Source organism: Pseudoliparis swirei, chromosome 21, assembly GCF_029220125.1.
Source record: "Pseudoliparis swirei isolate HS2019 ecotype Mariana Trench chromosome 21, NWPU_hadal_v1, whole genome shotgun sequence".
Taxonomy (NCBI): Eukaryota; Metazoa; Chordata; class Actinopteri; order Perciformes; family Liparidae; genus Pseudoliparis; species Pseudoliparis swirei.
Genome location: NC_079408.1, coordinates 2117492 through 2130523, shown reverse-complemented (window position 1 = coordinate 2130523; position 13032 = coordinate 2117492). Strand labels below are relative to the sequence as shown.

Here is a 13032-nt window from a genome sequence, read left to right as displayed (position 1 = left end):
CATCAGGAATAAGATCAGGACTAAGGTATAACATCAGGAATAAGATCAGGACTAAGGAATAAGATCAGGACTAAGGTCTAACATCAGGACTAAGATCAGGACTAAGGTCTAACATCAGGAATACGATCAGGACTAAGATCAGGAATAGGATCAGGACTAAGATCAGGACTAAGGACTACAATCAGGACTAACATCAGGAATAAGATCAGGACTAAGATCAGGACTACGGTCTAACATCAGGACCAAGATCAGGACTAAGGTCTAACATCAGGAATAAGATCAGGACTAAGGACTAAGATCAGGACTAATGTCTAACATCAGGAATAAGATCAGGACTAAGGACTAAGATCAGGACTAAGGTATAACATCAGGACTAAGTTTAGGACTAAGGTCTACCTGCAGCACCTCTTCCTCCTCCAGGAACTCCTCTTCCTCGTTCTCAGTGTTCTCGGTGTAGCTCCTCAGCTGCTCCTCCAGCAGCCGCCGCCCCCCCGCCGTGTGTGTGTGTGTGTGTGCAGGTGTGTAGGTGTGTGTGTGTGTGGGTGGGGGGGAGGTGCTCTCGTAGTCCATCAGGTGGAGTGAAGAGTCTCTGGAGCCTCCAGGGTTCAAACCTGTGAGGGATGATAAGATCAGACCAGGTCCGGACCAGGTCCCTCATCAGACCAGGTCCCTCATCAGACCAGGTCCCTCATCAGACCTGGTCCCTCATCAGACCTGGTCCCTCATCAACAGTACCGGTCTTACCTGGACTGGGGCCCCCCCCCCACACAGACTCAGGGAGGGGGGAGGGGGGGGAGACCGGCAGCGAGGAAGAAGAAAGAGACGAGGGGGAGGTGTCCATGGGGGCGGGGCCACTGGAGTAGGCGGAGCTTGGTGAGGGGGAGGAGGGGAGGCTGCTGGAGGAGCTCAGGCCTGGAGGCGGGACAAGACACAAGGTTAGAGCCAATCGGGCGACAGGAATCCTGTCAGCGCGGAGCAGGTTACCTGTGTCCGGGCTGGTGGACGGGGGGGACGGGGACGGCCGTGGCGGGGGGGGCGTGTCCCTGGGAGCCGTGTGCAGCTCCTCCAGCGCCGTGGCGAGGAGGGTGTGTCCTCGGGAGCGAGCCACGGCGAGCGGCAGGCGGCCCAGCGAATCAGGGAGCCCCAGAGCAGAACTGTTCCACCTGTACAGGAGCGCTGCTGCCCTCTGGTGGCCCAGAGCACACGCCCACATCTGAAACACACACACACACACACTGCTGACCTCCGGCCAATCAGGGCTCAGGACTTTAAACGTGTGGGTTTTACCAGCGGCGTGCAGGAGAAGTGGTCAATGTTCAGAGGATCCACTTCCTGCTCCAGGTCCAGACTGTCAGTGGTTACACTCCTACACACACACACACACACACACACACACACAGACACACACACAGGTATAAGAATGTATCAGGTGTGTGTGTGTGTGTACCTCCAGTGGATCAGAGTGTGTATCAGGTGTGTGTGTGTGTGTGTACCTCCAGTGGATCAGAGTGTGTATCAGGTGTGTGTGTGTGTACCTCCAGTGGATCAGTGTGTATCAGGTGTGTGTGTGTGTACCTCCAGTGGATCAGAGTGTGTATCAGGTGTGTGTGTGTGTGTGTACCTCCAGTGGATCAGAGTGTGTATCAGGTGTGTGTGTGTGTGTGTACCTCCAGTGGATCAGAGTGTGTATCAGGTGTGTGTATCCCTGAGCAGCAGCCAGGTGGAGCAGTGTCATCCCTCGGTGACGGACCGAGTGATGAAGCCTCTCTTCTTCTCCTCCTCCTCCTCCTCCTCCTCCTCCTCTCCACCTTCCTCCTCTTATCATCCTCTCACAAACTCCCACGATCCTCCTCTCGAACCACTGAGAGATGAACAGAGTCAATACATGATTACAAATAGCGGAAACTCTGTGTTTCTATTATTTCGTCCACCTCATTTCTACCAATGAGAGGACTCAATAACAGAAACATCTGGAAACGGATGTCAGTCTAACTGATTCTCACCTGTTCATGGTCCTCAGGTAGGGGTGGCGGAGGGGGTGTGGCCTGCTGGCTGCCACGTGGATGTTGTTGCTGCTGTTTGTTGTTGTTGTCCTGGGCGGCCATGTCGGCCATCTTGCGCTCCATCTGCTCGAGCCGCTCCAGGATGGACATCCTGAACTGGTTATCTGCACACAGGAAACACACAGAGTGAGACCTCTGTCTCCTCAATAAGCCAACAGGAAACACACAGAGTGAGACCTCTGTCTCCTCAATAAGCCAACAGAAAACACACAGAGTGAGGGATCAGCGAGCAGGAGTCGGCACACCCCGAGGCTGCTTTCATTGTGGCGGGGGACTTCAACAAAGCGAACCTGAAGAAAGTTCTCCCGAAGTTCTACCAACACATAAAAAGCAACACGAGGGGGGAGCGGATTCTTGACCACTGCTACACTCCCTTCCGGGATGGATACAAAGCCCTCCTCCGCCCACCGTTCGGTAAATCGGACCACCGCTCCATCCAACTACTCCCCGCCTACAGGCAGAGGCTGAAGCAGCAACCAATCGCTGTGAAGGAAGTGCAACGCTGGTCGGACCAATCGGAGTCTATGCTACAGGACTGTTTTGAACGTGCGGACTGGGATATGTTCAGGGTCGCGTCGGACAACAACGTCAGTGAGTACGTCCTCAGTCACCGGGTTCATCAAGAAATGCATAGATGACGTTGTTCCTACCAAGTCGGTTCGGATTTATCCCAACCAGAAACCGTGGATAAATGGCGATGTTCGCGCTGCACTCCGCACGCGTAACACCGCCTTTGACTCCGGGAATATGGCGGAATACAAAAGAGCCCGCTACGACCTCCGTAAGACCATCGGCTCTGCCAAGCGGGAGTTCAGGAACAAGGTGGAGGAGAAGCTCAAGAGCCATGACGTGAGAGGTGTCATTCAGGCAAGGTAACCTGCCTGAATTCAGGCAAGGTAACCTGCCTGAATGACTGGAGACCCGTAGCCCTCACCTCGATTGTCAGTAAATGCTTCGAGAGGTTGGTCAAGGACTTCATTTGTTCCATGTTGCCTGCCACGCTGGACCCATGGCAATTTGCATATCGTCAAAACAGATCCACCGACGACGCAATTGCCATGGCACTTCACACCGCCCTTTCCCACCTGGAGGGGAGGAACTGTTGTGTGCGAATGCTGGTTGTGGACTACAGCTCAGCGTTCAACACTATTGTTCCCGCCAAGCTCGACACCAAGCTCAGAGGTTCAGGCCTGCACTCTACCATGTGCAGCTCGATACTGGTCTTCCTGTCGGGCCGCCAGGTGGTGAGGATGGGCAGTACCACCTCAGAGCCGCTGACCCTCAACACGGGAGCCCCTCAGGGATGCGTGTTGAGCCCTCTCCTCTACTCCCTGTACACCCACGACTGCACGGCCATGCACAGCTCCAACGCCATCATCAAGTTTGCTGACGACACAACAGTGTTGGGGCTGATCACCCACGACGACGAGACAGCCTACAGGGAGGAGGTTGGATCACTGGTACAGTGGTGCCAGGAGAACAGCCTCGCCCTCAACGCCAAGAAGACCAAGGAGCTGATCGTGGACTACAGGAAGCGGAGAGGAGAGCACACCCCATCTCCATAGACGGAGTTGCAGTAGAGAGGTCAGCAGCTTCAAGTTCCTCGGCGTGCACATCTCCGAGGACCTCACATGGACCACGACACCACTCACGTGGTGAAAAGGGCCCAACAACGCCTGTATTTCCTTAGGCGACTGAGGAAATTCAACATGGCCCCCGCATCCTCAGAACATTCTACACCAGTAGCATCGAGAGTGTTCTGAGAGGTTGCTTCTCCGGGTGGTACGGGAACTGCACCGCCCTGGAGCGTAGGGCAGTGGAGAGGGTGGTGCGGTCGGCACAGTACATCGTTGGAGGTGAGCTTCCTCCATCCTGGACATATACACCAAGCGGTGCGTGGCCAGGGCCAAACGGATGCTGAAAGACAATAACCACCCCGCCAACAACCTGTTCCCCCTCCTACCGCCAGGCAGGCGATACCGCAGTATCAAGTGCCGACAAACAGACTGAGGGACAGCTTCTTCAGTCAGGCCATCAGGCTGCTGAACAAGGACTGAGACCCTCATTAACACTACACACCAGAACATATTCTGTGAATATCTATGGCCATGGTGTATATTTTATTACATTGTTTATATATATATATATTGTATATATATATTGTATGTATATACATATATATATATATATAGTCTCAAAAAAGTGTATATTTTATTACATTGTTTTATATATATATATTGTCATGATGTATATTCTATTACACTGTTTTATATATATATTGTTAATACTTTCTTCTTTTTTGTGTGTGGATATTGTATAGTTTATTCTCATTCTTATTCTTTTTTTTTAGTCTGCTACTGCTGTCGGGTGTTTTGCACATAAGAATTTCACGAACCGATTATACTTGTATAAAAGGGGATGTGACAATAAAAACTTGAAACTTGAAACTTGAAACCTCTGTCTCCTCAATAAGCCAACAGAACACACACAGAGTGAGACCTCTGTCTCCTCAATAAGCCAACAGAACACTCACAGAGTGAGACCTCTGTCTCCTCAATAAGCCAACAGAACACTCACAGAGTGAGACCTCTGTCTCTTCAATAAGCCAACAGGAAACACACAGAGTGAGACCTCTGTCTCCTCAATAAGCCAACAGAACACACACAGAGTGAGACCTCTGTCTCCTCAATAAGCCAACAGAACACACACAGTGAAACCTGTCTCCTAAATAAGCCAACAGAACACACAGAGTGAGACCTCTGTCTCTTCAATAAGCCAACAGGAAACACACAGAGTGAGACCTCTGTCTCCTCAATAAGCCAACAGAACACACACAGAGTGAGACCTCTGTCTCCTCATTGATTGGTTGGCAGGGGGTGCAGCTCACCGTCCAATGAGAGCCAGTCCAGCTGCGAGCTGGGCCGGGAGCTGGCGTTCCTCGCTCGGTACTCGAACAGAACCGAAGAGGACACAGAACCCCCCGACTCCAGAACCTGCAGGACCACCAGACCGGCCTGGTGGGCTGGAAGAGAGGTGAAGTGAGAGTGTGTGTGTGTGTGTGTGTGTGTGTGTGTGTGTGTACCTGGGCAGTAGCAGCGTAGGACCCCAGGTTGGATCATGGACGCGTTCACTGAGTTCTGATCAAACACACACGAGTATCGACCCGACGGCTCCGACCACGGACCTGTGATCAATACCTTCACTCCTCCCTACACACACACACACACACACACGAGTATTGATCGTGGAGTATTGATCGTGGAGTATTGATCGTGGAGTATTGATTACCTCGGGGTAGGACCACTCTGGGGAGAAGTCCGTGATGGAGGCGAGGCGGGTGGAGGCCGTGGGGGGCAGCGGGTGGGGGAAGGGGAGGAAGGAGGAGGAGGGCGAGGGCTGGGGGGGCACCATGTAGCGGACCGCGGCCGGGAACACGGCGGCGTTGGGGGCGTGAGCTGCGACAGGATTGGTCTCCTCGGTGATGAGGTCAGAGATGAGGTCGGGGAACTGGCTGTCGAAGGAGATGTCTAGCTCCTCCCCTATTGGCTCACACGGCTCCGCCTCCTCCTCCAGTTGCGTGTCCATGCAGGTGTCCTCCGGGTCGTAGCCACGCCTCCCCTCCTCCTTCACCTGCGTGGGGTGCGCTGCCGGGTGAGCGGTCTCCATGGCGACAGCGGCGGGGGCGCAACCGACGGGCCGACGGGACAACGGCTGCTGCCTCTCGGCCGGCGGCGGAGCGGCGCCACTTCCTGTCTGCTGCCGTGGAGACGGGCAGGAGGAGGCGTGGCTTGTCTGAGGCACAGAGACGGGAGTGAAAAGGAGCGGATGATACGCTGACTGAAGAAAGTAGTCCCTCCAAGTCTCACCTGCAGCAGAGCCAGCTTGGTGGGGGGAGTGCTGCCTTCATCATCGTCATCATCATCATGCCCCCCCCCTTGGGACTCCCCAAGAGGTCCCAGCTCCAGGCAGAGGGGGAGCAGGGCCGGAGCCACAGAGGAGGTGGGAGACAGGGAGAGTGAAGGGGGGAGGGGGCAGGAGGGCGGGGAGGAGGAAGAGGAGGATGATGAGAGAGAGGAAAGCGAGGATGGAGGTGAGACAGAGGAGGGAGGGGTAGAGGTGGGGGAGAGGGAGAGAGCGAGGGATGGAGGAGAGAGGGCGGAGGATGAGCAGAGACCAGGAGGGGGAGGGGGGCCACCGTATGTCTGACCCTGGATGGGGGAGTTGAGGAAGGAGTCGGGGTCAAAGGTCAGGTGGACCACCGGGGGAGGGGAGGCGGGGGTAAGAGGAGGAGGGGTACAAAGGGAGGTGGAGGAGGGGGGGGTGACGAGGAGGGTGAGGGTGGCCACACCCGCTGCCTGGACCGGGGCAGGAGGGGGGCGGGAGGGAGGGGCGGGGGAGGAGGGGGGCGATGAAGGGGAGGCGGGAGGAGGAGGGGGGGACGGACCAGGAGAGAGCAGTAACTGGCCAGAGCGGGGGAGTGGAAGCCCCGCCTCCTCCCCTCTGGCCACGCCTCCCCCGCTGGCGAGGGCGGCGGTCGTTGCCACCACGAGCACGGCATTCTGGGACAGCGCCACCGTCAGGTCACCACAGAAACCACTAGGAAATAAAACACACACGGGTTTATATATATATATATGGGTTTATATATAATATAAATATTTATTTATATATGTGTATATATATATATATATGTGTGTATATATATTTATATAAATATTTATATATATATATGTATATATATAAATATAAACTTATATACGTATAATAAGAGACTTACGTGGGGGGGGGGCAGGGAGATGAGGCCGGGCTGCTCTGAACATGGAGGGAGGGCAGGTCTCCTTCTCCTGACCCCCGACCCCCCCCCTCCTGTGAGGGGGGGGGTCGGCAGGACGAGGGGGGCAGTTTGGGGGAGATGATGCGATGCTTGGTGCTGTTACAGCGGTGAGGAATGTTCCCTCCTGGAGAGACTGTTCACACACAGGGAGTCACCGTGATGACACAGTGGTGACACCGTGATGATGACACCGTGATGACACTGTGATGACACCGTGATGACACCGTGGTGACACCGTGGTTACCTTGGGCCGGGCTGCAGAGGCAGGCGTGTGTGCGTGGCTGTGGTTTGGTTCTCTGCCGGTCCAGAATGTGTTGAACCAAGTCCTCAATACTGAAATCACCAGAGCCCACGGAGCACTTCATACTGTGGACTGAGTACACAGAGGACACAGATACTGCGTGTTAGGACACAGAGGACACAGATACTGCGTGTTAGTACACAGAGGACACAGATACTGTGTGTTAGGACACAGAGTACGGAGGTGGGAGTCACAGGAGACTCAGCCAGAGGGTCCCAGTGGCTCCTCCCAAACGCCCCCCTAGGGTCTCCATGGAGACCCACATGAACCGTCAAGACCCCCAACAGGACCATGAACCTCTGGACCCCCATATACCCCCCAGACCCCCCCAGACCCCCCAGGAAGGACTCATACGTACACATGGGCCTCAGCTGGGTCTGCAGCTCGTCTCGGCTCCACCTCGCGCTGTCGTGCCGGTCGCTCACCGCGCACAGCATCGGACTGCATTTCCCAGAATCCTCCAGGGACGGCACGTTGAGGTAGTGGACCAGCACAATGTCGGGGTTCTGCACACACACACACACACATTGATCTGTGATCGGCTGTCACCTGTGTGTGTGTGTGTGAGAGAGAGAGTGTGCGTGTGTGTATATGTGACTGTGTGTGACTGTGTGTGTGTATATGTGAGTGTGTGTGTGTGAGTGTGTGTGACTGTGTGTGTGTGTGTATATGTGAGTGTGACTGTGTGTGTATATGTGAGTGTGACTGTGTGTCTGTGTGTATATGTGTGTATATGTGAGTGTGACTGTGTGTGTGTATATGTGAGTGTGAGTGTGTGTGTGTGACTGTGTGTGTGTGTTTATGTGTGTATATGTGAGTGTGTGTGTGTGTGTGTGTATATGTGAGTGTGTGTGTGTGTGTGACTGTGTGTGTGTGTGTATATGAGTGTGTGTGTGTGTGTGTATATGTGTGTGTGTGTGTGTATATGTGTGTATATGTGAGTGTGACTGTGTGTGTGTGTATGAGTGTGACTGTGTGTGTATATGTGTGTGTGTGTGTGTATATGTGAGTGTGACTGTGTGTGTGTATATGTGAGTGTGACTGTGTGTGTGTGTATGTGTGTGTATATGTGAGTGTGACTGTGTGTGTGTGTATATGTGAGTGTGACTGTGTGTGTGTGTGACTGTGTGTGTATATGTGAGTGTGACTGTGTGTGTGTGTATATGAGTGTGTGTGTGTGTGTATGTGTGTGTGTGTGTGTGTGTGACTGTGTGTGTGTGTATATGTGTGTGTGTATATGTGAGTGTGACTGTGTGTGTGTGTGTATATGTGAGTGTGACCGTGTGTGTGAGTGTGACTGTGTGTGTGTGTGTGTGTGTGTACCTGCAGCAGCCAGTAGCACCTCCGGTGGAAGGTGTGCAGGATGGAGGAGTGGACGTAGCAGCCGTACAGACACTGAAACCAGAGGGTTAGTGTTAGAGAGCAACCGGCAAGCGGACCAGTGAAACAGGACTCTGACCCCTGACCTCTGTGCCCTGGACCTTCAGCTTCATGTGGTCCTCCCTAGTGGACTTGCCGTCCTTCCTCTTCTTCCAGCAGTAGCCGTCCTTCCGGTACTTCACCTTCTTCCGGTTGTAGAGGATCATGCTGCCGTTCCTCGGCCTGGAAGATAAGCACAGCGTCAACGGGCCGGGGTCTACGGGGTCTACGGGGTCTACGGGGTCTACGGGGTCCACGGGGTCTACGGGGTCTACGGGGTCTACGGGGTCTAGAGAGAGTCGGTGTGAGGACCTGGTCTTCAGGGTGCAGTAGAGCCACTCGTCATGCCGGTCCAAGGATATCAGGTAAGAAGCGATCTCCTAGGAGACAGACAGACAGGAGACAGGTCTTTATCTGCACTCTTATTTTGAAAGGTTGTTGATATGACCATGTTTACTTACGGTCATGCTCACATATGCTAACAGTGCTATAGATGATAACAGTGCTACAGAAGCTAACAGTGCTACTGAAGCTAACAGTGCTACAGCAGCTAACAGTGCTATAGATGATAACAGTGCTACAGAAGCTAACAGCTCACCTCGTTGGTGTTCCAGCGGAGTCTGTCGCTGGGCAGACTGGAGAGACGAGGGAGACACTCCAGCAACTTGTGAGGAAGGAACACCTTCCTCTGGCCTTTGATCTCTACACACACACACACACACACACACTGAATCACAGCAGGACACACTCTGTAATTAAGAAGGCTGACAGTGTGTGTTAGTGTGTGTGCGTGTGTGATGATGTCATCATCATGTCTCTGTGACATCACCATGGCAACAGAGCTGGTGTGACTGACCTGTCTCCGTGGAAACCATCTCCTTGTTGCTCATGGCGACGAGTCCATGCAGGATGATTGTCACACAACACACGGCCGCACACACCCTGTAACACACACACACACACACAGTCAACCGCCTGATCAATAGAAAACCAACAGATTGTGTGTGTGTACACAGTACATGTGTGTGTATGTGTGTACACAGTACATGTGTGTGTGTGCACAGTACATGTGTGTGTATGTGTGTTCACAGCACATCAGAATCAGAATCAGAAACAGGTTTATTGCCAAAGAATGTTTTCACAAACAAACGAGGAATTTTTTTTGGTGGAAGGTGCAACATTTGGACATGACAAACAAACAACAATCAACGCGACGGAAAGACAACAAATAATGTGAGAGTGTTTGGGTGTGTGCTTCAAGTGGTGTGTTTTAGTTAAAGTGCATGTTAAAGTGACGTGTGTGGAGGAGGGAAGAAGAAGGAGGAGGAGGAGGAGGGAGGAAGAGGGAGGAGGAGGAAGAGGAAGGAGCGGGAAGAAGGAGGAGAGAGGAAGGTGGAAGAAGAGGTGGTAGTCCTGGGGGTGACAGTCAGTCAGTCCGGGTTCCATTGATGAGCCCGACCGCCGACGGGAAAAAGCTTTTGGTGTGGCGGGAGGTCTTTGTCCTGATGGACCGCAGCCTCCTCCCGAGGGAGGGACTCGAACAGGGAGTGTCCAGGGTGGGAGGGGTCAGCGACAATCTTTCCGGCCCGCTTCAGTGACCTGGAAGTGAACAGGACCTGGAGGGAAGGCAGATTGCAGCCGATAACCTCTCGGCCGAGCGGATGATGCTCTGCAGCCTGCGCTTGTCTTTGGCTGTGGCTGCAGGGTGCCAGACGGTGATGGAGGAGCAGATGATGGACTCAACGATGGCCGTAGAACTGTACCATCATCTTCCCTGGCAGGTTGAATTTCCTCAGCTGCCTCAGGAAGAACATCCTCTGCTGGGCCTTCTTGGTGATGGAGCCGATGTTCAGCTCCCACTTGAGGTCCTGGGAGATGATGGAGCCCAGGAAGCGGTAGGACTCCACAGCGTCGACGGGGAGTCACACAGGATGAGAGGGCGGGTGGGGCTGCATTCCTCCTGAAATCCACAACCATCTCCACTGTCTTCAGGCGTTGAGCTCCAGGTTGTTCTGGCTGCACCAGGTCACCAGGTGGTCAGTCTCCCACCTGTAGGCGGTCTCGTCCCGCCAGAGATGAGTCCAATGAGGGTGGTGTCATCCGCGAACTTTAGGAGCTTGACGGACTGGTGACTGGAGGTGCAGCTGTTGGTGTACAGGGAGAACAGCAGAGGGGAGAGAACACAGCCTTGGGGGGAACCTGGTGGTCCGGGAGCCTGAGACGTGTTTCCCCAGCCTCACGTGCTGCTTCCTGTCGGTCAGGAAGTCTGTGATCCACCTGCAGGTGGAGTCGGGCACGTGCAGCTGGGAGAGCTTGTCCTGCATGTGTGTGTATGTGTGTTCACAGTTCATGTGTGTGTATGTGTGTTCACAGTACATGTGTGTGTATGTGTGTTCACAGTACATGTGTGTGTATGTGTGTTCACAGTTCATGTGTGTGTATGTGTGTACACAGTACATGTGTGTGTATGTGTGTTCACAGCACGTGTGTGTATGTGTGTTCACAGCACATGTGTGTGTATGTGTGTTCACAGTTCATGTGTGTGTATGTGTGTTCACAGCACATGTGTGTGTATGTGTGTTCACAGCACATGTGTGTGTATGTGTGTTCACAGTTCATGTGTGTGTATGTGTGTACACAGTACATGTGTGTGTATGTGTGTTCACAGCACATGTGTGTGTATGTGTGTTCACAGTTCATGTGTGTGTATGTGTGTTCACAGCACATGTGTGTGTATGTGTGTTCACAGTTCATGTGTGTGTATGTGTGTTCACAGCACATGTGTGTGTATGTGTACACAGTTCATGTGTGTATGTGTGTTCACAGTACATGTGTGTGTATGTGTGTTCACAGTACATGTGTGTGTATGTGTGTTCACAGCACATGTGTGTGTATGTGTGTACACAGTTCATGTGTGTGTATGTGTGTTCACAGTACATGTGTGTGTATGTGTGTTCAAAGCACATGTGTGTGTATGTGTGTTCACAGTTCATGTGTGTGTATGTGTGTTCACAGTACATGTGTGTGTATGTGTGTTCACAGCACATGTGTGTGTATGTGTGTTCACAGTTCATGTGTGTGTATGTGTGTTCACAGCACATGTGTGTGTATGTGTGTTCACAGTTCATGTGTGTGTATGTGTGTTCACATGTATCATGTGTGTTCACAGTTCATGTGTGTATGTGTATGTGTACACAGTTCATGTGTGTGTATGTGTGTTCACAGCACATGTGTGTGTATGTGTGTTCACAGTTCATGTGTGTGTATGTGTGTACACAGTACATGTGTGTGTATGTGTGTTCACAGCACATGTGTGTGTATGTGTGTACACAGTACATGTGTGTATGTGTGTACACAGCATGTGTGTGTATGTGTGTACACACATGTGTGTGTATGTGTTCACACATGTGTGTGTATGTGTGTGTTCACAGCACATGTGTGTGTATGTGTGTTCACAGCACATGTGTGTATGTGTGTCCAGCACATGTGTGTGTATGTGTGTAGCACATGTGTATGTGTGTTCACAGCACATGTGTGTGTATGTGTGTTCACAGCACATGTGTGTGTATGTGTTCACAGCACATGTGTGTGTATGTGTGTTCACAGCACATGTGTGTGTATGTGTGTTCACAGCACATGTGTGTGTATGTTTCACAGCACAGCACATGTGTGTGTATGTGTGTTCACAGCACATGTGTGTGTATGTGTGTGTTCACAGCACATGTGTGTGTATGTGTGTTCACAGCACATGTGTGTGTATGTGTTCACAGCACATGTGTGTGTATGTGTGTTCACAGCACATGTGTGTGTATGTGTTCACAGCACATGTGTGTGTATGTGTGTTCACAGCACATGTGTGTGTATGTGTTCACAGCACATGTGTGTGTATGTGTGTTCACAGCACATGTGTGTGTATTGCACAGAAACGCTTCATCATAACATTAAAGCATCAGTTCTCACGCGCACGCGCACACGCACCTCAGCTCTTTCCGGCCTGCTAAGCTACAGTTAGCATTGAAGCTAGCGCTGTCAGCCCGCTAGAAGGTTCCAGAAACCTGTTCCAGTAGTTCAGGTACACTTCACCAAGGAGTCCGTGTACACATGTACACACACAGGTACACACACATGTACACATGTATGTACACCGGCATGTACACACACATGTCCACACGTAAACAATAATAAACTCATCAATAAACACCGTTCGGTTGTTTAGCTGGTTCCGGTAGATCTTACAGCCGAGCTGCAGGGCTCCATCCCGGGTTGGACCGGGTTGACCCGGGCTAACCCTAGACACGAGCCTCTCGGGAGACCCGGACCCTAAAACCAGACCCGGCGGACTGCAGCGCTCACGCGGACCAGCAGCCTCTCGAAGCTCCTTTACCTTCCGCCTCCAGCACGGCGGCCATCTTCTT

General features: G+C 52.5%; 1 protein-coding gene across 8 annotated transcripts in view; it reads right to left on the bottom strand.

The window, feature by feature from the left end:
- camta2 (calmodulin binding transcription activator 2) overlaps nt 1–13011 on the bottom strand; it is an 18333-nt gene extending 5322 nt beyond the window's left edge. For 2 of the 8 annotated variants that reach the window (XM_056443138.1, XM_056443139.1), the window contains exons 1-19: nt 12596–13011; nt 9474–9559; nt 9216–9319; nt 8930–8997; nt 8665–8800; nt 8522–8593; nt 7557–7704; nt 7142–7270; nt 6841–7030; nt 5930–6659; nt 5352–5855; nt 5146–5272; nt 4951–5085; nt 2004–2167; nt 1668–1861; nt 1288–1366; nt 985–1213; nt 745–912; nt 397–611 (exon numbers count right to left, since the gene is read on the bottom strand). In XM_056443138.1, coding sequence (XP_056299113.1) covers nt 397–611; nt 745–912; nt 985–1213; nt 1288–1366; nt 1668–1861; nt 2004–2167; nt 4951–5085; nt 5146–5272; nt 5352–5855; nt 5930–6659; nt 6841–7030; nt 7142–7270; nt 7557–7704; nt 8522–8593; nt 8665–8800; nt 8930–8997; nt 9216–9319; nt 9474–9507 — 3426 coding nt within the window. In that variant the 5' untranslated portion in view covers nt 9508–9559; nt 12596–13011. Of the gene's footprint in view, nt 1–396; nt 612–744; nt 913–984; nt 1214–1287; nt 1367–1667; nt 1862–2003; nt 2168–4950; nt 5273–5351; nt 5856–5929; nt 6660–6840; nt 7031–7141; nt 7271–7556; nt 7705–8521; nt 8594–8664; nt 8801–8929; nt 8998–9215; nt 9320–9473; nt 9560–12595 lie in introns of all 8 variants that reach the window. The other 6 variants (XM_056443132.1, XM_056443137.1, XM_056443133.1 and 3 more) reach the window with 5 other exon arrangements.
- Nucleotides 13012–13032: the final 21 nt, after the last annotated feature.